The sequence below is a fragment of the Monodelphis domestica genome, chromosome 2 (genome assembly GCF_027887165.1).
Source record: "Monodelphis domestica isolate mMonDom1 chromosome 2, mMonDom1.pri, whole genome shotgun sequence".
In the NCBI taxonomy this organism is placed as follows: Eukaryota; Metazoa; Chordata; class Mammalia; order Didelphimorphia; family Didelphidae; genus Monodelphis; species Monodelphis domestica.
In genome coordinates this window covers 446,242,569-446,265,980 of record NC_077228.1, presented here as the reverse complement: position 1 = coordinate 446,265,980, position 23,412 = coordinate 446,242,569, and the positions used below count along the sequence as shown (strand labels likewise).

The following is a 23,412-nucleotide window of genomic DNA, read 5'->3' as shown; positions in this document are numbered from 1 at the left end:
TCTATACAGCTGCTGACACCTCCTGGGTAACAAGGAAAATATCATTTTTTACAACTTAGTAGGGACTATTCTTCCTCCTACTATAACTTTTAAAATTTGTTGTATAAAAACTCTTAAGTTCCCAAAGAATATCTTTTTAAAAATTCAACTTCAGTTATAGCTTTATCATGAATTATTATTTTCAATTACAAAAGGAGATTCTCATATTTTAGGTTTTCAGTTTTCTCATCTGAGTGTTTATGTATATGCATGTAATTATGAGTGTGAGTGTGTGCATGCATGTATCCTCCTTGATTACTAACAACCAAAACTTTGTGTAATGTTTTAAGTCACAGGGGACAGCAATGAAAGACTGTATTACATAACTATCATTTCTAATACTAAAAGTATTTTATTAAACAATAAATGTAATCATGACAATTTATTTTAGGTACTTGGGAAAGAGTTTGATTAATTACATGATAGAGCAAATCAATTATTCAAAAAGGGTACACTAATCAATGGCACAAACATCACAATAGAAATTAAATGAAAAGTTTTAAAACATCCAAATACAAATTCTGTTCACTTTTTTAAAATGGGGAAAAAAAGCCATCCAAATCAGTACAGTAAGCTAGAAGGATTACCAAGTCTCATTTCTAAAAACATTAACAAATAAAAATTTAACAATGTTGAAAAAAGTCTAGTATAGGATGAATTTTATCTTTCATCTTTATATCCCCAGCACTTACTAGCACCTTACACACAGTAAAAACTTAATAATTAATCGATTTATTATTTTCTTGTAAATTTTTTACTGCATTAACATTCTCAACTGCTTATACAATTTTTTGAAAAATCAAAAGTTAAAAGATTTAGGGACTATGCAACATTTTCTATTATATATCAATGGCTTTTCTATGGTTATTAGCTGTTTTTAACTACCCTCACTAGATAGATGGATAGAAATGGATAGAAACTTCAGCTGTCAAATTAATGTCCTCCATAAAAGTCTATAGTTGTCTAATTATCAAGTCTTATTCTGACAACCTGATGTTGTTCAACTTAGTTCATTATTCTAATGTAAAACTATATATATAAAATATAGCATTTGTTTTAATTTTTCTCATAATCTTTCACACGAAAGTAAATGTTTTAAATTTTATTACGATTAGTATTCCTAATGGACTGGTTTATCTCTTTTCCACTTGAAAACTACCTCCATGATAGGGCCAGTAAGATAAAAATATATATTTTCCTGCTTTTATATGTTTCAGATATACTTAAGAACTCAATTAAGTTTCACAGTGAATAAGAATTTGAAAATCTTTCCCTCTTGAAACCATAAATTACAACTCTAGGTTGAGACAATCTTACATCTGACTGGCAAGTTTTAACAGTATTATTTATGAATAAATTGACAGTGACCAAAGTTCTACATGTTTTAGACAATATAAAGGATATAAATTAATACAAAATAAAGTTGTTATAAGTTTTTCCTAAGGGTACAAAGGTTTTCATAATTACATAACTGAGTGACAAGTATAAAATATACGTACTTTCAAAACAACCTTCAAATATTAATTGGGAATTCAAAGTTTAAAAATTAAAATGCTTTGCTCTATTGCAAGTATAGAGTAAAATCTATACAAGAGTAAAATCACAAAGAACTACTGAAACTAGTATGTTCATTTATTAAGTTCACAATCTTCCTTCGCTAATCTTACAAAAATAAAAAAAATTATCTTCATGGGAAAAACTTCTTTTTGTACAAAGGTAGGAATAAATCCTAACTACAAACCAATCTTGATAAAAAATAATTTATTGGAGAAAAACATATATAAAAGGAAACAAGAACTTCCTAAAGCCCCAATTAAATTATTTTGGCAAAAAAAGAACTTTCAGAAATTAAGACTGATATATTAAGTTATGTATATATCAATTTGCATTCAGAAAAAATAACATTTTTAACAATTGTAGGAAAGTGTTTATTCCAAACTAAGGAAAAGCCCCCTTTCCGGCAGAGTTGGGCTGGTCAGATAAAAAAACAAAGTTCCTACTTATCATACATTCCATTTTAAATATCCTATTTACCATGTAAATGAAATCTTTACACTGGGGAACTGAAGAAATTATAACTCAGAAGAGATCCAAAGTGATACCTTAGAATTAAACTTCAGTATTACTATTTTAGTAAACATCAGAAGGGAAGACAACAAGGAAATAAAAAAAAAAAGATAAATCTGTGGTCTTCAACCTTTAAAAATAAGGGAGGGAAAAAGTGTTTCCATTTTTAACTTTGCTTCTCTAAGGTTTATTAATTTTCAGTACCTCAACTCTTTTTCTTCAGATTTAAGTAAAAGTTAACAAGCAATAGATAAAAAGCATTGTTTTTGATTTAGCAAAACAAAAATACTTAAAAGACTGAATGAAGGAACTCTTCTGAAAACTCATCTTAGTATTGGGTTTTTTTGCATTAAAGCCAATAAAATCTTATCAGAAATATATTCCTGAAGTATGAGGACTCCTCATAATTGTATTCAATATTCTGATGAAAAGTTTATGACAGTTTTAATTTTTAACTTGAAAGGTGGTTCTACCTAGGAATCATGAAATACTGGCATAACTTTGTCTTGCATCATTTTTATTTCCTTTTACATCTCCTCAATTGCAATGCCATATTTGATTCCTTCTAAAAGTTAACTTGCAAAACATGCACTGCTTCCAGCAAGTTCATTCCTGAAATCACGAACTTAATCTTTAAATTTATTACCAAGGTGAAAAACCTCAGACTATATTAATTTATACAAAAAGTGTTTAATGAATTTTCTTAAAATCTTTACTATCCCATGAAACATTTGCATGCATAGTGGTTTGGATGTCCAAAATTTCAACAATTCCATTTAAAATAAAGATTATTGGAAATCTTATCGATTCTGCAGCTAACATTTCTCATGGAAAAAAAAATAACTAGCGCCCCTTAGTGCTCACATTTGGAAAAACTCAACTTAGGAGTTCCTGAAACTTTTTTTTGGACATTCCACAAAGTTTTCTGCCACCATAATTCTAGCACTGAACTGCCAACACAAATAGGAAAGAGTAGAAATACTTAAAGAGACAGTTTAACTTTTCTGGTACTTCTAAACACTCACAGGTTGGATGATTCTATGTAGAGATGAGAAATGAAAGTCAGTTTAAAGAAATTTTTAAAAAATAAAAACCATTTGAGTAGTTATAATGGATTTGTACTTGAAATACTGCAAGTAATTCCGTGATTTCCAGGACTACAAAAGGCATTTCAGATTCTTCTTTGCCCATCTTTTATCACCAGGGACATTTCCGGTCTTTTGTTCTTCAGTGACACTCTAAACAGAAGGAATTTCTCCCAGCTTCCCACACTCAGACACCTCAGCAGGATATACTTTACACAAATTTAAATAAACTTTCATATTACTGAAGCTTGAAAAAATCCACTCTTCCCTTTTTTATCTTTAATTTTCAGTTATCTTTAAACAACGGGTAAAGTTTCTTAACCGATATCTTTGCTAACTCAAATTTCCAAAAAGCATCCAACATCCATCTTCTTCCATCATGTACATAAAACCCCATAGGATAAATCACAGCTTCAAACTTGTTTACCAAAATTCAACGTCTGGGTTTGCCAAAGCTCTTCTTTGGGTCTCTAACTATGGCTTCTGCTCTCAGTTTCGATCCCCCAAGCTGCCTGCTGCTTCCTTCCAAGAACCCCCTCCTCTCTCCAGCACGACTACGCCTTCAGGCACATTATTCTCACCACTCATTTGGCAATGCCCTCCCAAAAAAGTGAAGTTAAACTCAAATGGTTTTCGTTTCCTCCAAATCAAAAAGTTAAAAATGCTCAGTTGTCATTTTGCCCTCCCTACTCAATCAAATTAACACCCCTCCTGTGGCTTTGTGTATCTAAGGATACACAAAGAAACCCCACTTTGGTAACTGGTCTTGGAACATTTGCAAGCTCTACAGACTTTAAACTGAATTCCGCCCTTCTCTGCCATGAATTCCACAAGGCAAGGGTATGGACGGGGAGAATCTTGTTTCGAAAAGGTTAGGTCAAACTTCTTTTTCTGAAGAGAAGGGCTCAGCGGCAGAAGGGACATGCGGGGTCTCGCGCCCTCGACCCCCGCCCCCGGGGATCCGACGCGTCGGAAGGGACACTTTATTGGACTAAAAGGCTCCTGCTTAAATAAAGGCACGTCGCCACTACCAGTGTAGGTTTTCTCCTTTTTTCTAAAAATCAGACTAAAAGCCGTAGTGGCGGAGGGAAGAGGGTCGCCCTCCTGCTGCTTTGCCTTTCCCCAAAGCAACTCAGGGAATTGAAAACAAAAAACCGGAGGTGGACTGTCTGGAAAATGGTGGGGAGCGGCCGGACAGGGCCCTGGCCCCTCAGTCCTCAGGCTCTATGAACCAAGTTTTCCACCGCTCCCCAGGAGCTTCCCAAGCCCAACCCCCAAGCAGAGCTGCCCTCCTTCAGGCCCCTCACTAGTAGAGGACCCCAACCCCGCCGCCCGGCTCCCCCGGGACCCCGCCCTCCTAAGTAACCCCGGACTTTCCCGGTGCCTCGAAGCCGTTCGGGCCAAGTCCCCGGGGGAAGGCACGACCTGGGCCTCGCCCCGCCGCTCCGCCCTCGGAGGTGCTGTACTCTCCCAACTCCTCTCCCAGTCCCGGAGGGGATTTGGGGGGGGGGGGGAGCGGCGGAGTCCCCGGGGCTGGAACTGGAAACAAGGATGGGGGCGGGGGGAGCCTTTTACCTTCGTCCAGCAGCCGCTCGAGGTGGTTGAAGATCCCACAGAAGTTGGGCAGGCTGCTCATAAGCTTCTTGTCGTTCATCAGCTGCATCAGGTAATCTGGGGTCGGCTTGGGCTTCTCCTTCGTTTCCATTTCCCCGACCATATTCCAAGCCCCGCAGCTCACACCGCCCGCCGCCACGGAAGAAAAAGGGGGCACGGGGGGCGGGGGGGCGAGCCCCAAGAAGCTGGGGGCTGCTCCGGGAGGGTCCGCAATCTTCGCCCGCCGCGGGGAAGGAAGGGGATGGGAGGAAGAGGAGGAGGAGGAGATGGGGGGCAGGGGGGGAAGCCGACTGTCCCCACAGCGCAGGAAACCGAACCGCCCGCTCTGCCCCCCCCACCCCCCGCAGGCACTTTTCCCTCCCGCTGCCGCTGCTCCCACAACGTGGGTCCCGGAGCCGCCGCCGCCGCCGCTCCTCCCGCTGCCTTGTCCTCGTCCTCCTCCTCCTCCCGCCGCTCGCTGTTCTCGGTGCTGCCTCCGCTGCCCGGCTCAGCCCGTCCCCTCACGAGTGCCGGCGGGGTGGGGAGGGGGGAGGAGGGGTTATCTCCGCGGGGCCCCGCTCTGGGCGCTGGGGGAACCGCTTTCGCTGGGAGGAGGAGGAGGAGCCGCCGCTGCTGCTACTGCTGCTACCGCCGGGGTTGTGGTGGTTGTTGCTGCTGCTGCTGCTGGGGCTGCTACTGCTCGTTTGGTTTCTCTCAGGCTGGTGCTGCCTGCTCCTCCACCTCCACCGCCGCCGCCGCCGCCGCCTCTGCCGGGGGCTCGGGGTCTCTCTGGGCTGGTCCCCGACGCTGCCGCCTCTGCCGCCTCTGCCGCTGCTGCCGCCGCGCACTGACTCTCCCGCTCCTCCTCCTCCTCCCCTTCCTCCTCCTCCTCCTCCTCCCTTCTCCTTCTCCTCCTCTTCCTCCTCCTCACTCACTTGGCTGTGGAGTTCGCTTCAGTTCAGGCGGTGCTGCCAGCAGCGGCGGCAGCAGCAGCGGCGGCGGCGGCGACGGCCGGGGGAGGGGAGAGAGGAAGGGGAGGGGAGGGGGAGGAGGAAGGGGTGGGGGGGAGAGAGACACTCGAGGGGAGGGGGAGGAAGGGGAGGGGGAGCAGCGAGGAGACCCAAGAGGGGCGGGGCGAAGTGGGGGGGAAGGGAGGGGGAGGGGAAAGCGGCCGTTAATCTGAGACTCGGTCGGTGTCCTCCCCACACCCTCACGCTCCCGCTCCTCCCTATCCTCTCGCCCTCCCGCTCACCCCTTTCTGCCCTTTCTGTTCCGGGCCTTGGAGTTGTAATCGGCGCCTCTCACTCCCCCTGGGGATGGGGTGGGGTGGGGGGGAAAAAAGAGAGGAATTTGGGGTGGGAAGGGGATTGGGGAGAGAGAGAGGGAGGGAGGGAAGGAAGGAAGGAAGGAAGGAAGGGGAGAGGGAAGGGCACGCGGGCGCCGAGGCCGAGCCTGGGGGTCCGAGCGCGAGGCGCGGAACTCGGGAGGGGGAGGCGGGGTTCCCTCACACGCAAGCCTCGCCACCTCCCCCCTTCCTCCACGCGCGGATGGTGGAAGAAGACAGGGTGGGGGGAGTGGAGATTTGGTGAAAGAGCTACGTAGGTTTCCATGTACTGTCAAACGGGGTGTTTCCTAACGAAAAAAAAAAAGGTGTCTGGACCACCCTGGCGTCCTCTTGTCTATCCGCCTGTCGGAGTGGTGCCGAAGCCCTCCCCCGGTCCCCTTTGGACTGGGCCCACTCCTGTGCCCAGTTTTAAAGACAAGAGGCGAATATGTGCATGTAGAGTGATGAAGCTATGTGTTTTCACGCAAGGTAGAGTGCACTGGAGCTGGGGAAGAAAGGGGGGGGGGGTCTCAGTCTGGTACAGGAGGATGTAATTTGTCAGCATCTCGTAGGTTCCCTGCATATATTTGTGAGTGCACCTTCACACAGCTTGGCGCCGCGTAAACGCTTCTCCCACGTCTCGGTATTACCATTCGTCCCTGCCGGCCTGTCTCCTTCCCTTTGGCGCCCTCTCTGCCTCGCGCGCGCGCGTTAAGCTATTTGTGGACACCTCGACTTGCAAGCCTAGACCTTTGTGGTCGAGTTGTGTAGGGAGCGTCTCGCGCACTCCGACGGAGGAATTTCCTGCGGAACCCGCCGCGCCAGCGTCGTCGCCACTCCTCCTACACCCCCCCCCACCCCCCAAAGAGAAATCTGGCTGAGCGCGTGCGCGAGTTCGCTGGTCGGCCTCCTGTTTTTTATACTTTTAAAAGAAAGCCTCTAAAAAACACTCCGCTAGCTTCGCTGGGGGCCCGTCGGGGTGGGCGTCACATGATCTGCGCACGTAGTTGTAAAGTCCGAAGACGCGTGCGCAGGAAGGAGCCGACGGCAACTGAGAAAAGAATACGATAGCTGGCTGGTCACGCCCCTTTCCTGGGGTCTTTCTCGGTCCCGCCTCCTGTCCGAGGTGGAGAAAGCGAGGGGAGTCCGGGGAAATCGGGAGGGGCACTTTAATTTGTGCGCCTGCGTGGGGTGAGGTGCGTGGCATCTGTCTTTCGGCTAAGGTGGGTAACTTGGGCAGGTATTCGTTCTCGGCCGAACCTCGCGAGGATCCTTTTCGTCTCTTGAGTGAGGTCGGAGGGTAAAAGGCTCTGCCTAAACTGCTGGCTACTCTGGCGACCACCACTTCGGGGCGGGGTTAGTCCAGGGCCTTTGACGGGCCGTTAGCCACTGTGCCCAGCCCTGCCCCTGGGACGTCTTGCAGAGACTCCGCGCACACTAGATTCTGCCCTGGCTCCCAAACCCCGGCTCGCTCCTAGAGATGTCAGCCAGTTAGATTCTACGCGCCCCGTGGGCTTCAGCTAAATGTCCGGCGCTTTGCTTTTGCTGCTTCTGCTTCTTTCTCCCTAACTGAATGAGATAGTCAGGATTGCAACATCCTTGCCCCATGCCCCTATCCTATCCTCTCTTGGGCTGGGGCCCTGAGGTAGCCGAGGTCAAGAAGCTGACTTTTGTTTCTTCTCTAAATATGTAACGGATTTTGCTGCAACTTATTCATCCTCCATAGAAATAAATTGTTTTCCCCTGAGCATTTTCTGGTAGTGGTCTTAGCCTTGATCCTGTGCACCATTCAATAAAGTCCCACCAGTTTTGTTTTATCTTTTTATCTCGACTTCTTCCCCCATCCCAAAGCAAAAGTGCAAAAAAAATAAAAGGACAGTGGGAGGGAATGAAGATCCGGTAGACCTTCAGTCTTCTGTCTGCTCGTGTCCACACACCCACAAGACTGAATATAAAAAGCATAAATGTAGAAGTATAAAATGACGGTAAGTTGGGGGGACTAGGTAAATAGTGGATTAAAAAAAAATCTTGCTGCCATCAACACAGTAGCGTTACTATTTTAATGTTATCTTATTCAGGCCATAAGGAAATGCCTCTTTAGGTAGGAGATACACATGTCTGCATTTTTCCGTTACTCTGAAAGTCAATAATCTAGCATACAAAAGTATGAGTACAGAAGTTATATAATAAATGGAATGTTATGGCATTGTAAATACAGTGGTTGGAATTTATTGTTTTATAATGGCATCAGCATTCAGTAATAAAAAGTGTCACTGAGATAATCCAGTAAAGTGTGGTAGGGATTTTGAATTGCAAAGCAGCATTTATATTTACAAACCTCTCAAAGATAACTGCAATGAATAAGGGCTGTCTGAACTCTTATTACAAAATACCACAGATTCTAAACATTTTCAAGTTTATTTTTTTAAAAACTGAATATAATGTTGAGGTTTGCTGTTTGCTTATCGGCCATCAACCTCTTAATATGAACTTAACATTTTATTACAAATCACATATATAGTGTACATAGTATTTAAAAAGTAGACAAGATACTTTAAATTGATCATTTGGGAGTTACAGTTAATTTAGATAAATTAATCTTCTGATACTGGCATATTATTTTATGTAGTATCCATTATGGAACCTTTAAAAATAGTATTTATTTCAAATAAATTTAAATGTTAAAAAGTTCTTCTCAATTTAAAATATTGGGTTATAGAAAGGTACCGAAGAAATGGTATTTCAAATTTATGTACACTCTCTTGTCTATTTATTATTGTTTTCCCTTGAAAAGTCTTTAGTTTTGTTTATTTTTTTAAAATCAAGTAATTTTACTTGCTGAAATCAGCTTGGTAAATTTATTAAATAAGTTTGATTTTTCAAATATTTCATCTTTTCTGCAATTTCTAAAGAACTACGGATATCTTTAGAAACAAAAAAAAATACCACCACCTGCTTAATGACCAGTTAAGATTTAGGCCAAATGATCCAAGGAATTATGGTTTTTGATCAAAAAGTTGTGAGTTTAAGAGATAAAAAAACCTTTGCTTATATTTACCTTATTGTGCACCACTTCTTGTCTAGTAGAGTTAGGTTAGACCTTTAAAAATTATTTTTGATAATTTTTTTTTCTAGTAACAAATTATTTAATCACCTTTCTTAAAACTGAGAACCATGGGGGGCAGCTGGGTGGCTCAGTAGATTGAGAGCCAGGCCTAGAGACAGGTTCAAATCTGGCCTCAGATACTTCCTAGCTGTATGACCCTGGGCAAGTCACTTAACCCCCATTGCCTAGCCCTTACCACTCTTCTGCCTTGGAACCAATTACATAGTATTGACTCCAAGAGGGAAGGTAAGGGTTTTAAAAAAAGACTTAGAACCATGGTAGCTTACCATAGAGTTAGCCTTGGATCCAGGAAGACCTGAGTTCAATTCTTATGTGTCACTATTGGCAAGACATTTTACTTCTCAGTGCTCCTAGCAGAGAAAGTAATAACCTTTGCTGGGAAGAGATCCTTCATAGGAAGTTGGTTTGGTTTTTTTTAAACCCTTACCTTCTGCTTGAAATGAATTGGTTCTAAGGCAGAAGAACTGTAAGGGCTAGGCAATTAGGGTTAAATTACTTGCCCAGATTTATACTGCTAAGTGTCTGAGACCAAATTTGAATACAGGACCTCCCATCTCTAGGCCTGACTCTCCTCCACTGAGCCACCTAGCTGCCACTTCTATTTCTATTCTTAATGTTAACTCTCAAATACAACCATTATAACACATCAGAAAAAACCTGACCTTTTCAAGACTAGAAATCTAACATGATTTCTCTTGGGGGGCTCCTTCAAATTTCCAAATTTAGTTGATGGATGTTTGATGTTTTAATGAGAGAAAAAATTTTAAGGCATCTAATATTATCATTAATTAACAATTGTTTGAAAAAAATGACCTAGGCTTATCATTTATTAAAGTATTTATTAAACACCTATGTATAAAAAACCACTGTGCACCAAGAGAATCCAAAAATATCAACTCATAGCATATTGGAACTAGAAAGGATTTGGAAAGGTCATCTACCCTATCCTTTGCAAAAGAGGAAGTTAGTCATTCCCCAATTAATTAATGGTCAAAAGATGAGCAGACGGTTTTTGAATGAAGAAATCAAAGCCACATAAATGCATGTGAAAAAATGCTCTGAATCATTACTAATTAGAGAAATGCACATCAAAACAATTCTCAAATATCTCATATATATCAGATTGACTAAAACGATAAAAGGGCAAAATGACAAATGTTTGAGGATATGTAGAAAAATATACTTTTGGTGAACTAGTGAACTCAGCCAACCATTTTGGAGAGCAATCTGGAATTATGTCCAGAGTGTTATAAAATTGTGTGTACCCTTAGACCCACTGATATCACTATTAGGTCTATTTCCCAAGGAGACTGGGGGAAAAAGGAAAAGAACCTCTATGTTCCAAAATATTTATAGCCTTTCTCTTTGTGGTGGCAAAGAACTGGCATATGACTGTGATGGAATACTACAGTGTTGTCAGAAATGATGAGCAAGTTAATTTTTAAAAAGAAATTGGAAGGCCTATATGAAATTATTAAAAGTAGAATGACTAAAGGGGGCAGCTGGGTAGCTCAGTGGATTGAGAGCCAGGCCTAGAGATGGGAGGTCCTAGGTTCAAATCTGGCCTCAGACACTTCCCAGCTGTGTGACCCTGGGCAAGTCACTTAACCTCCATTGCCTAGCCCTTATCACTCTTCTGTCTTGGAACCAATACATAGTATTGACTCAAAGAGGGAAGGTAAGGGTTTAAAAAAAAAAAAGTAGAATGAGTAAAGCCAAAAGACCATATGTAGCTATAAGAATTAGTGTTTGAAGAATACCTTGTGAATATCCACTTCAAGGAAGAACTGATAATAGAAACAGAAAAGGCATAATTTATATGCACTTTTTTTTTGATCAAGTGAAACCTTGAATGCAGGGAAGGAAGGAAGAGAGATACCTAGGAATTTTAATATAACCAAAAAACAAATTAGTAAAAATGATTTTTTAAAAAAGAAATTAAGCCCCAAATGAATGAAGTGATTTGCCCAAGATTCCAGTTAAGTAAGTGACAGATATAGAAATAGAACCTAGGTTCCAGCCCACTGCTATTGCAATTTTACCAGGTGGCTTGCCATTTCCTAGTACCTTGCTAAAAGCTACTGTATTCTTGTAGGACATTTATGAAATACCTCTAAATAGTCCGTATCTAAGGCACAACTCAGCACCTCTGGACTACTAGCATTGCTAACTAACCAGAATAGCTTTCTTCCATCTGCATTAATAACTGAGGATCTATGACTTTAAAGTAATACTATTGGATTACCATTCTCAAAGATTGCCACATAGGGTACATGTCAAAGAAGCTGGAGCTAGCCATTCAGGAGAACCAGACCCCTATTTGAGAAATGCCTTCAGAAGTAATTTTTGAGTCAGACAAAAAAGGATAATCAATACATTATATTCATATCATATCTTTTAGATGAAAACCAGTCTGACCTGCTCAATATCTTATGAATTCTGAGATTTGGCATTGAATGATTGTTTTAAAAAATCAACTCCACCTTAAAAGAATGAATATTTGCCACCATTTCTGAAAAGGTACTAATTGGATCTAAGTCACCTACCACATGGTACACAATAGGTATTTTTTTAAATGTTTAATTGACTGTGGAACCTAAAGATAACTTCAGAGGTGCCATCATGGTGCCAAGAATCCAGATTGGCAATTTGGGAGTCATCCTCAACTCTGCTATCTTTCACCATCTCTCTTCCCCCCATAATCTAGTCAGGTGCTGAGTCAATTCTGCAGCCACAACATCTTTACCTCGATCTCATTGTTCAGGCCATCCTCACCTCTTCCTTGGATTATTCCAATGGCCTTCTAATTCATCTTTCTCCCTCCAATTTCTATTCATCTAACACAAAACTACCAAACTAATATTCCAAACCTGACTTCATCATTTTCATGGTCAAGAGACTTTAGTAGTTTCTTTTAGCCTTTAGGACAAAATACAAACCCCTCTGTTACAGCATGCAAGTAAGTCCTTCACAGTTTGGCCCTAGCTGATCTTCCCAGAATGATTTCTCAGTATACCTAGACTTTACTGTAGGCAATTAGTTCTCTATTCATAATAATATGTTTCTCTATTTCCCCTGGCTTTGTACATACAGATGCCTATTTCTATAATGCTCTCCCTCTCGTTGATCTCTTGGAATCCCAAGATCCCTTCAACTCAAGTGCAATATCTTTCCCATTACCCTTGTGGCTGATATCCCTTCTCACTACCCAAATTACCTAGAATTCATATTGTATTTTTATGTCTACATGATGTTTCTTCACAGTAGAATTAAAGTTCTTTGAAGGCACAGATTACTTATTGTTTTGTATCTCCAGTGGCTAGCACAGTTCTGGCACACAGTGGTAGATTAATAGATGTTTATTCGATTGAGAAATATGGACTAATGGTTGAGAGATTTAGTTTCTAAGGTCTAATTCTGACTCTATTTGTTTGACCTTGGATTTAACTTCTCTCATAAACACATTCACCAGGCCACAGTCTCCTCTTCTATTAAATAAGGAAATTAGACCATGATTTCTAGTTCCTTTCCCAGTTTGAGGGTCATATTAGGTCATACATCAGAGAGAATAAAAAACAGATACTACTATTTTTGGTGCAGTAAACAAAGAATTTAACATGAATTTGAATCACCATTATTTAACTAGAGGACAAATAGGTGGCTCAGTGGATAGAGAGCCAGGCTACAGACAGGAGGTCCTGGGTTTAAATCTGACCTCAGACACTTCCTAACTGTGTGACCTCGGGCAAAGACCTTAATCCCCATTGCCTTGCCCTTACTACTCTTTTGCCTTGGAGCCAACCCAGGGGATTGATTCCAAAACAGAAGATAAGGGTTTGTTTTTTAATTTAAAAAAAAATTTTTAATGGAAGATAAGGATTTTTAAAAAATATATATTACTTTATTACACAGAGCAGAGAAAAGCAAAGAATTCTTTAGTAGGACAACCTATTAAGCTAATATAAGTTCATATTAACTCCATTCTGACCATAAAGAAAATGCCCCAAATCATATTTAGAAGAAAAGATCCTTTTTTTGTTGCATTAGTAGCAGTTAATCAGTTTCTGATTTGGTGGATATAAAATAAAGTCTTGAATCAATTGAAATTGAAATAAAATATGTAAAGAACTAATAGACATCCTTGCTTGTATTTTATTTTCAATCCCAAATTAATAAGTAATATTTATACTTATGGGGGAAATGTTTTTTTATAAAATGTTGTAAAGATTAAATTTAACTCTCCCCTGATTGTGAAAATGAAAATAATTAACTCTCCCCTGATAGTGAAGATTAAATTGTAACCCCTGCCTATTTTTAGATTTTAATCACCAAAAGTGTAAACACCCTTCTTAAAAGTTGAGTAGGAAGATCTGTCCAGTTTTAGATTTAATCACCAAAGGTATAAATACTCCATTCACACTTGAGTGGGGTGGTCTGTGACCCACATGTGCTATAGTGGGCTACGAATTAGAATTGACTGATTGCATCCTGGGCAGTCCTAAAGCAGGGCTTCAACTGTGACTGATAGATGTAGAATTAGGGGAAGGCACAGGAAGTGTTTGGAGTGGAAACTGGACTTCGGCTCCAAAGAATGAAGAATTGTCAGTAGAAGTCCACTCAGGAAGTTGTCCCTCCCTTTTAAAGACACATTGTCACTTCCTGTTGTTGATTAAAATCTAAAGACGGGGGTTACAATTTAATCTTCACAATCAAGGGAGAGTTAATTATTTTCATTTTCACAATCAGAGGAGAATTAAATTTAATCTTCACAATATTTTTTATCTCAAAATGAATTGATTGTTAAAATCAATCCAGTTCTTGAACTACTCAAGTCACATGTATGATTCATATGCACAGGCTAATATTTTCTAGTACTATAAATTATTTTTTCAAATCATTAAATTTAACAAGAAATATATCTGGCCCAGAATATTTGCATTGTCCCTCCTTCCCACTACATTTCTTGTTATTGACTAAGAAAATAAAAGGTCACAGCAAATATTTTCAGTTCCCCCATGAATACAGGCCAGGTATGGATCTATATTCAGTTTATAAATCAATGTTTATTTTTTAAGCCATGTTTACAAACTAATTTCTGAATACACGGTCAACATGTCAATTGTATTCTATCTTTAAGACGACCAAGAAACTGTAACCAATTCTCATGTATAGATTTTCAAGATAAGCAAACCAAAGTAGAATTTTTTAATTTAAGTCTATTCCTTTGTCTTCTGCAACCCTACCACATTACTTTATTGCAGACTTCAACTAGAATATAACAAAAGATTTGCTCCTAATCTTTTTACAAATATGAAATGCCTGACTCCTTTAGAGGGAGAAGGAAGACATTGATTATTTATTTTATTTAGTCCCTGCTCTGTATCAGTCCCAACAACCCTGCCAAATATACATTATCCCATTTTACAGTTGAGGAAATTGAGGCAAGCAAAGTTTAAGGACCTTGCTCAGGGTTATACAACTTATAAGTGTGTACTGCTACATTTGAAGTCAGGAATTCCTGTCTCCAGGCCCAATACTCTATCCACCATACCACCAGCTACCTCTGAAGAGACCTATACAGAAAACAAATAACCTGAGAATGGTAAGTCTTAGAAGATCAATTATTAGAAACAAAAATATCAAAAGCTAGCATTTTTTTCTACAATATAGCACTTTATAAAAAATAAAACAGAAATTAAACCCCTTGATGAATCCATTTATTTCATCAAATGAAGCTATTACCTCAACTGATATAGACCATACCTTACCATATTTTTAATGTATTATTCTTAATAGATATTTATTAAGTACCTAACATATGAACTACTGTGCTGTTTTGAAATTTTTTTTAAAATCCCTAGCCTCAAGAAGGTCAATGAAGAAAGGGGAAAATGCTGTGATATAAAAATATAGCAGACACCACAAATATGATTGAATTCTACAAAATTCTCAGTTGATAATATGGATTCAGATTAGTATATAGAAAAATACCTAATAAAATCAAGAATAAAAGAATGTTCATTATATCTCCCATTGCCTGACATATAGTACTTAATGAATGATGGACTTGATTCTAGTTCTAAGAGATCATGTGATCTGACCCCCTCATCTAATAACTTAGAATATTAAGACTCAGAGAGATAAAATTACTTGCCCTGGATCACACACAGAGTTAAGTTTCAGAACCGAGAATTCAAATCCAGGTTCTCTTTTTCTATTAACAGTTTTTTTTACCCAATATACATCATAGTACCATCTGTCCATCCAGAATATAATCTTCAGGAAAGGAGAATGTTTTATTCACCTTTCCTAGATTAGTGAAGACTTTTTCTTTTTCCCATGTATCCATATTAACCATCTTCATTTACTAATTCAATTCCTTTGCTTTACCTTATACTATTTACATTCCTCTTACTGAAGGATCCTATATTAAAATAATACTTAAACAAGATTGGTCTTTAAATTCTACTGTGGAAGGCTTTTTGATAACACATTAGATACTCCAGTTCTCACCCTGAAAGATCAATCTGTGACCTTGTTGGCAAATCTATGGCATGTAGAAGGAGGGGGCTGCTTCCTTCCCCCTCTCCTTAGTCACCTGAGGACATTTCTCTTTTCACTCACCCCATGCCTAGCAGCCCAATGGAAGTGCTTCCTTCCTCTCCTGTCTGGGGTAAGGCCAGAAACTCACATGGAGCATGACGGTTGCAGTTTGGGCACTTGGTCTCTAAAAGGTTCACCTATGAGATCTCTGAACTAAAGTCCCAGATATTTCAGGTTTCAAAATACAATATGCATTTTAGAATTTAAATTTTGAATATTGTTATCTTAAGAAAATTATTTTATTTTCAATGTATATTCTGAAAATTGCAGTTTTAAAATGATTTTTTATTGTACTAGAAGAGGGAACATATATTTGGAAGTATTAAACTTGTAATTAAAATATTTAATATTGTAATTATGAAGACAGATTCAAATCCTGCCTGCAACACATAAACCAGTATTCTGGTTGATTCAGAGGGTGATAGAAAGATGTGCAATGTACAAAAAGAAGAGATTATATTATATGACAACTTGCACATAAAATGTCATGAAAGAGAGATCATTCAGGAAATAACAATCCAAAAAGACGACAAGCCAGTCACATGGTAAAAGCTAAAGATACTGGAGAGCTGAACTGGTATCCACAAAATGTTTTTATAAAAGGCCTGTAGCATAGGGGGCACATACCCTCAGTCTTATGGGAAAAAACAGACAAGAGTTATACAAGATGAGAAAGGACAGATGAGCTGTCATTTGTAAACAGTATATACCCTTAATAATGAGCTCATGTATCCCTTGCAGTACTGTGGTATTCATGTTTTGATACCTTTCTTTTCAACTTGATTGGAAGTTCTGGAAGATAGCAACCAGCTCTTAATATATTTGTTGATTGATAATATGAAATGTTACATATAATGTGACAGTGTAATAGAATTTTCACATGCTTTATAGTATAATATATGGAAAAGCATGAAAAGAACGATAAAGCCTGGTGGGAAGTGAAGAAAGAACACAACAAAATGAGAACTACAACAATGCAAATGGAAAAAGCAGTTGAAATTGAAACAATGCTTCAAAATTATAATGACCAAACTGAACCCCAAACAAGTAGGAGATCCTATGTTTTTACAGAAGAATAGTGGACCAAGGATATGCAATACTGCATTTAATGCCAGACATTTTCCATATGATGGTTTTGCTAAACTTATTTACTTTTGAAAAGAGATAGCTCTTCTAGGAGCGGGTACAAGAAGAGATAGAGAGGGAAATGAAAAGATCTCTATAAAAATCTATTTTGTTAGAAGAAAATGCACAGGACTACTGAGCATTGCCCTTTGATCTTTATTTAGCTCCAAAATAAAATGCAAAGCATCACCAACTCTCTCATTATACTCTATAAAAAATAAGCAAGCATAATATCAATAGTTGGAATCATTGTCTTATTCATACATATTGGTCTAATACATGTAGATCTTATTGTAATGGTTAAAAGACAAATTCATTCAAAGCTTGTAAAAAGTGATATGATATGGCTTAAAAATTAGGCCAGGACTTGCACATCCAAATGATTTTTGTCCCCAGATCTGTGTACTTACATGTGTCCCCTCACATGAACTGAACAAGTACACTGATATCACGTAATTTGTTTCAGTCAATCCTTACCTTTTTTTAATTATTCGGTCTCAGTCTTCTCTGTCAAAAGTTTGCTTTTGTTAGGTTTTATAGATCTGGGTCAAACAACTTGATTAACTGGCATTGATTTCTGCTGTTTTTTACTTGACTTATTGGTAGTAAGCATCATTTAAGATGGAAATAAAATGTAGCATAGTAAAATGAGTAACACTTATTTTTTTTGTATAGCAGTTCTGCAATGTGTGCCCTAAATTTAGAGTGTGAGACTAGATTTCAGTGGTGGTGTGAAAATGCAAACAGAAGCAGGGACAGACATAGAATGTGGCTTTCCCAAGGGCAATCTCCTTATTTTTCTGGCCAGGTGGAGAATTGGAAGGAGCAGAGGGGAAAATGAAAGAACAGTCAACAGATATACTAAAGGTAAGAAGTAAAGGATAAATGGTGGAAAGTATAATCAGAGTGGGTTTTTAGCAAGGCTGTCAGCTTACCCTTTCTACTTAGCTCCTAGTCTTCAACCTCTCTACCAACTGGCTTGCTTGCAACTGTCACCCTTTTCATCTTGCAGTCTCCCTCCTTTGGATGGTTGCTTAAAGTTATGGAGACAAAGTGGCAACCCAGTTATATTTATATGTGCCATGATGGTCAAAATATTACACCTGGACTTTACCTTCTCTAGTGAACTGCATTTCCACATTTATTTGGGTCACATGCCTGATCTCAGAGAAAACAGAACTTTACTCAGTGAAGCAGTTCTAACCAGGTACTTTAATTCTTGTGCATATTTTAAAAAATATAAAATTATAATAATACTGGTGGCTCCCTATATCTCATATTTCAAAATCCTACAGAAATGCATTGTTCTTCCCTTGAATCTAAACTATGCAACCAGTTAAATTTAAACAACATATAAAATGGTTGTTTTTAAAGAGATTAGCAGTTGTGGCAGCTAGTTGGCTGTGTGGATAAGAGTGCCAGGCTTGGGGTTGGAAGGATCTGGTTATCAATATGACTTGAGATACTTCCTAGCATATATAGGCCGTCATAGGCCATTTAAATCCAATTGCCTATCCCTTATCGCTAAGTTAATATGTAATACACATCAGGCTATGATGTGTGGTGTGGGATCTCTATATGTTTATTTATCTTTATCTAGGAAGGGGAAGACAGAGGTTTTGCCAGTGTTTTGCCCCTCCCCAGGAATTCATATATAAGAATATAAAGGGGCAAATGCATTGTTGTATTTGTATATTCAGTATATGTAAGTGGGGTGTATGGGGTGTTCAGGAAGGGGTAGTATCTCTGGTATGGAGGGCTTGTCGTGCCCTCCTAGGGCAGCTCTCCAACCTCTGACCCTCACCTGACACCCAGCTCTCACTTGTGGCTCCTAGTAGCTGCAAGCATGCAGCAGCCACACCCTGGGCAATGGCTTCGACAGGCCGGCTAAACCTTGTGAGGGTAGTCATCGGGTCGTTGACCCCTGGTGAACTAGGGCTTTGCTCACCCAGCATGTGAAGACTGTTTCGGTGGAACAGGAGGAAGAAACCAACAAGAAGGTTCAGCGGCTGAGATGGCGACACAGCAAAGCACTGTGGAGTGCTCAGGGCATGTTGGAGCACAAAAGACAACACAGCCATCCAATGCAGCTGAGGAAGTCTCCAGGTGTAACGATTTTTCGTGCCACTGGACCCAGGCTTCCAACGCTGAGAGAGTGGGACTGTCTCCGTGCATCGACTTTTCCACTTAAATCTCCTTCACACACAAGTGTCTTTGTGCACACTCATCTATCATAGATGAAAGCGCACAAAGACAATCGTCATCCTCGGTTACAGAGAGACTACTACTAGTCTCCTGTCCCTAAATAAGGCTGCTAGTTCATTATGCTTCTCCCTAGTAAACTAGCCTTAAGTAAAAAGGTTAGAGTTTGGTCTATAGAATATACTATGCATATATGTATATATGACATATATTGCTTACCCCCCCCCCCAAATGGATTCAGAATAGTGATTATCAGTAAGATAACCCTGAAACTAGGAAACCAACTAAGATCTTACTACAGAATCCCTTAAACAAAGACTTATTGCTACATGGCTTCAGATATATTTTAGGGCATGTGTCTGGACCACCAATATAACAACTAAAAATCATATAAATTTAATATAATATAATACCAAGTAAAAGCATTTGCTCTGTTTCCAACACAGGTGTTTTTATAAAAGGTTTTGCTGAGCTTAATATTTTGATTAAAGGAGTTAAGTGAGTTCACCAAACCTGTAAATGAGACTCAAGTTAAATATCTGCCAGTTTACTTTTGTTTTGGTGTATTACTAAACTGGTCAGTTTATTATTTGCTAGACGTCTTGTCCCTAGAACAGCTGATTTTAAGCAACAAATTGCATCACTGCATAGTTAATTTGACTAGAATTAATACAGCAGAAACAACTGCAAGCAAATTGAGTATAGGGTGACAAGGCAGTCAATTGTTGATGTCCAATAAAAATGTTTAACTGTTTATTCTTAATGAGTCTTTGAGATGGAGTTAGGAATCCTAGATTTGAATTATGTATATGTATAAACTGACGGACAACTTGTTTGAGTTTATTCACCTGAAAAATGGGGAAAATAATACTAACTCTGCCTACCTGATATGTTTGTTATGCGGAAATCTTTGAAGACTTTAAATATAAGCCATTCCTTTTTTTTTTTAAACCCATTGGGATAGTATATGAAACCTGATATGTGAGGAAAGCCTAGGCCACATGACCTGTGCCCCTTCTCTTTCTCTCTAGTTACCACAAGGGCTAAACATATATGCATTGTGACAAGGAAATCACTTTAAAAGACTGATATATATTAATTTAAGGTCGCCAAGGAATTCAGCTATGTAATTCCTAAATGAAAACTCAAGTCAGCAGTCAACTTTTTATGGAGTTTAATTACAAACAGGAGGAAGAAAAGTATTAGAGATAGAGAGAGGGAGAGAGAGAGAGAGAGAAAGAAAGGGGAGAGAAGGGAATAGGGCTTAAATACCCCCTCTGTTTAGGCTGGGCCAAAAGGCCCAAGCCCTTAGATAGCTGAGGCAAAGAAAAGAGATCAGTCCCTATCACTCACATGACCAAAATGGAGAAACAGTCTCAGGGGCCTCCACCTCCAGCTTCCTTCAGAGCAAACTTCTCAAAGCACCACCTCTCAGAGCAAAAACCTCTCCAACCAACCCCCCTCAGTCCTCAGACCCTTCTATCTTTAAGGACACCATCCAAGTTCCCTCCCCTCAGTTCTCACATCTACCAATCACTGTCCATGTCTTCCCTGTGCCAATGGTGGCTCTAGCTTAACCCAGGACCGCCCAGAGGTCTGTGGCTTTGCACATGTCTGTTAAAGGTCATATTCTCAAATAATTAAATCTTGATCCTTTGCTGCAGCCCTTCCTAAATCCTGTTAGGACTGAGTGGGGTGGAAATTGTATTTTCCAAGACCTGGTTCTGTCATTCCAAGTATCTCTATTGTATCAATTCTAAAATCAATCATGACTCAAAGAACTTCCTGTTCTATGCTTAAGCATAGGTCAAAGCCCTTTCCATTGTTCAGCAAAAGGTTTCTGTCCTAAAGTAATCTTAAGAAGGGAGGAGGAGGAACCTCCCATGCCAATGGGGTTCACATTCCAATAGAGTTCCCACTATCAATAGGAAATTTTTCAAGTATGAAATTTCCCAATGGTGAAATTTCCAACATTTATAAGTCTAAGAAATTTTAAGGTTTACAGCATTTAGAAAGATGTGTGGTTAGTACTTCTAGAAATTTGATCATAATGAAGTTAATTTATCTTTCCCTGCCCACTCCCTTGATAAAGTCAATACAATGCCCCAAGGAAGGCGTGATGAAAAAGGCTATCTACCACCACAGAAGGAATTGACAGAATCTGAATGCAGATTGAAGTATACCGTTCTTCACTTTATTTCCTCCATGAATTTTTCTTTAGTGTAAGCAATTTGTGTCTTCTACATAATGAACATGGAAATACCTCTTGTATGATGGCACATGTACAGCCTATATCATATTACCTGCCATCTTTAGGAGCAGGGAGGGCTAGAAGGGAGAGAGAAAACATGAATTGCAAAATATCAGAAGACAGTTATTAAAAATTATACCAACACATGAAAAAATACATGTTTTCAAAGTACAATTCCTCTCTCTTATGGTTTTGCCTTTCCCCAGAGGTTATCTTGCAAGGTTGAGAGTGTCTATAATTTTAATTTAGAGAAAGTGCAAAGATCTAATGTGAGCCAAAAATGTATAAGATTAGAAAGCAATATGAAAACTGAAGGGAATATAAAATTAGAAAAAAAAGTTATACTTTCTCTTTTTTCTTATTTGTTTGGGGAGAGGGAACTCTTGAAGCCTTTGGATCCCTGAGGATAGCTAGGGCTTTTTGAATAACTCCTTCTGGTACTTATTCCTTCAGACTTCCTTTCTAGGGCCTTTTTTCTTTGGGTCTTAGGGGTTTGGGACCTTGAGACCTTAGGACTCAAGCTACTTATCTTTCCCCACCTGCACCCCTGCCCTTTCTCCCTTGGGCTTCTCCACAGATTTCAGCTGTCCCTAAACTCCAGGAATCTGAAAGACATAACCCACCCCCATCAAGAAGTTGAGGGTGATATTGTAGAAAGAATATTGAAGATGAAACCTAATTTCAAATACAAGCTCTAATATTTATTTGTCCTTGTGATCTTATATAATCATTTCATCCCCCTGGGTTTCAATTTACTCACAAAATTCTTCTCTACATACAGTTGGAAAATTATGACATCACAGATATGTACTTATATACATATACATAAATATATAAAATATTATTTTATAATCTATTATACAGTCACCCTATAGATCTTCTTGGACCTAAATAAAAATCAAAATGATACTGTGTATATGTGTGTATATAAATACATATGTATATATAAGATATTCTGTCCATAGAGTCTGTTATATTTAGCCATTCTATATATTTTGTTGAATTTAAAGGTCAACATGATAATGTTTGGCGCACATATTGATTGAAGTGCTCTTTATAATAAATAAAAGACCTATGAATTGGGAGACACTGAAGCAAATGATAATGATATCTCTAAAGTCCCTAATAGCTCTAAATCCATTTTCTTTCTGCATACATGCTTGCCTTTTCTATGTGACTATGGTATAAAAATAGTTGCTATGACTTAAAATTACTCAAATAAAGTATATTAAGCAAAAATTTCTTCAAGTAGTTAATATGTTTAATCCCATTTACAAGAAAAATATAACCCTGTTTTCAAATTTCAATATTTATAAGGTCAAAAGATTTCCTAGTTCACAAATCTCTAGGTCCATATATAAGCAAAATATGCTCCATGATAGCATATTTTAATTCTTATGGAGGGTCCAAGGAGTTTTCTTAATCATCGTGGTTACCATCAAACCAGTGTCAGAATAAATCCTCCAAAGGATGTCCCTGCCTTCGAAATCTATCTCGTGTTCAAGAATCACATTTCATTTCATCTCCTTTCAAGGAGCATTTATTTAACATACATATGAGTTTAGCCCTCCACTTCTTACATAGAGAATGTACAAGTAGAAACAAAATGGCCTAGGCTTTCAAAGAACTCATTCTAGCTGAGAAAAGAACACAACATGTATATGGCTACCAAAAAAAAGAACTTTAATGTATGGTTTACTGGAAGTTGGTATAATTACTGATTATCTTTTGTAGGAAGGATTGGGGAGAGGAGCAGAAAAGCCCTAAAGAATTGCCCAAGACAAACAGAAGTTATATGATTTACCTAAGGTATTGCATCTATGGAAAGGGAGCCCAGATCTTCCAAATGAATCCAGCACTACCAAAGAATACTGCCTTTAAATACTTGGTAGTGTGTATGATCCCTTTATTAGCCCATTCCCTCCCCACCTTCCCAAAGAAATCTGCCAAGTTGCTGTTGGCCCAGAACCAATGGTAGATTCCTCCTGTCCAAGCC

At 39.3% G+C, this 23,412-nt stretch overlaps 1 protein-coding gene and 1 long non-coding RNA gene across 24 annotated transcripts in view; one reads left to right on the top strand and one right to left on the bottom strand.

Moving 5' to 3' along the window:
• The window catches only part of QKI (QKI, KH domain containing RNA binding), a 182,524-nt gene extending 177,616 nt beyond the window's left edge, over nt 1–4,908 (bottom strand). For all 22 annotated transcript variants that reach the window (XR_008915881.1, XR_008915882.1, XR_008915883.1 and 19 more), the window contains exon 1: nt 4,767–4,908. Coding sequence is in view for 13 of the 22 variants with exons in the window: in XM_056814371.1 (XP_056670349.1) it covers nt 4,767–4,908 (142 nt within the window). In the remaining 9 variants the exon portion in view is untranslated. The remainder of the gene's footprint in view (nt 1–4,766) is intronic.
• Nucleotides 4,909–5,920: 1,012 nt separating this feature from the next.
• LOC103098587 (uncharacterized) overlaps nt 5,921–23,412 on the top strand; it is a 93,441-nt gene continuing 75,949 nt past the window's right edge. The window contains exons 1-2 of one of the 2 annotated variants that reach the window (XR_008915890.1): nt 5,921–8,093; nt 17,772–17,830. This is a non-coding gene — a long non-coding RNA (uncharacterized LOC103098587). The remainder of the gene's footprint in view (nt 8,094–17,771; nt 17,831–23,412) is intronic. The other variant, XR_008915891.1, reaches the window with a different exon arrangement.